At 76.8% G+C, this 712-nt stretch overlaps 1 protein-coding gene across 1 annotated transcript in view; it reads left to right on the top strand.

The window, feature by feature from the left end:
- Positions 1–255: 255 nt before the first annotated feature.
- B4GALT1 (beta-1,4-galactosyltransferase 1) overlaps positions 256–712 on the top strand; it is an 89,603-nt gene continuing 89,146 nt past the window's right edge. The window contains exon 1 of the mRNA XM_069087925.1: positions 256–672. Within this exon, the coding sequence (XP_068944026.1) occupies positions 339–672 (334 nt within the window). The 5' untranslated portion in view covers positions 256–338. The remainder of the gene's footprint in view (positions 673–712) is intronic.

Genomic DNA, 712 nt, shown 5'->3' with positions numbered 1-712 from the left:
CAGGTTTTACTTGGGGGGAGGGGGAGGCCCTCCGCTTCCCCTCCCCTGCTCCGCCCCTCCAGCCGGCCCCGCCCTCCGCGCCGCCGCCTCCTCTCTCCCCCCGCCCGCGGAGGAAGCGCCCCGCTCGGGCTCGGGGGCAGGCTCGCCCCTCCCCCGCTCCCCGCGGCTCCTCCTCCTCCTCCTCCCTCCCTCCCTCCCTCCGGGACTCGCGGGGCCCGGGCGGCAGAGAGCGGGAACCTCCTCCCGAGCGAGCGGGGCGGCCGCGGCGCTCCCGCCCCTCCTGGCCAGCCCTGGCCGGCGGCTCGGCGCTGCCCCCCGCGCTTTTAAGGAGGGGGAGGATGAAGGAGCCGCTGCTGGGCAGCATGGCCATGCCGGGCAAGTCCTTGCAGAAGGCTTGCCGGCTGCTGGTGCTCTTCTGCGCCCTGCACCTCCTCGTCACGCTCTTCTACTACTTGTCGGGCCGGGATTTCCACGTCCTGCAGCTCTTCTCCAAGCACCAGCAGAGCCAGGAGGGGCGCAGCTCCGCGCCCCTGCCCGTCACCCAGGTGGCAGCCTCGGCGGCGGCGGGCGGGGAGAAGCCGGCCGGGGAGCAGGCGCCGCAGCGCGCGGAGGCCACGGACCCCGCGGAGCCCGGGCCGCTGCCCGGCTGCCCGGACCCCTCGCCGCTGCTGGGTAAGACGCGGGCCGCCGCCACCGGGTCCTCCGCGCCCCC

This window comes from Petaurus breviceps, unplaced genomic scaffold, assembly GCF_028583685.1.
Source record: "Petaurus breviceps papuanus isolate PSGF00001 unplaced genomic scaffold, PetGlider_PUasm1.0 183, whole genome shotgun sequence".
Classification (NCBI taxonomy): Eukaryota; Metazoa; Chordata; class Mammalia; order Diprotodontia; family Petauridae; genus Petaurus; species Petaurus breviceps.
This window is presented reverse-complemented; position numbering and strand designations above follow the sequence as displayed.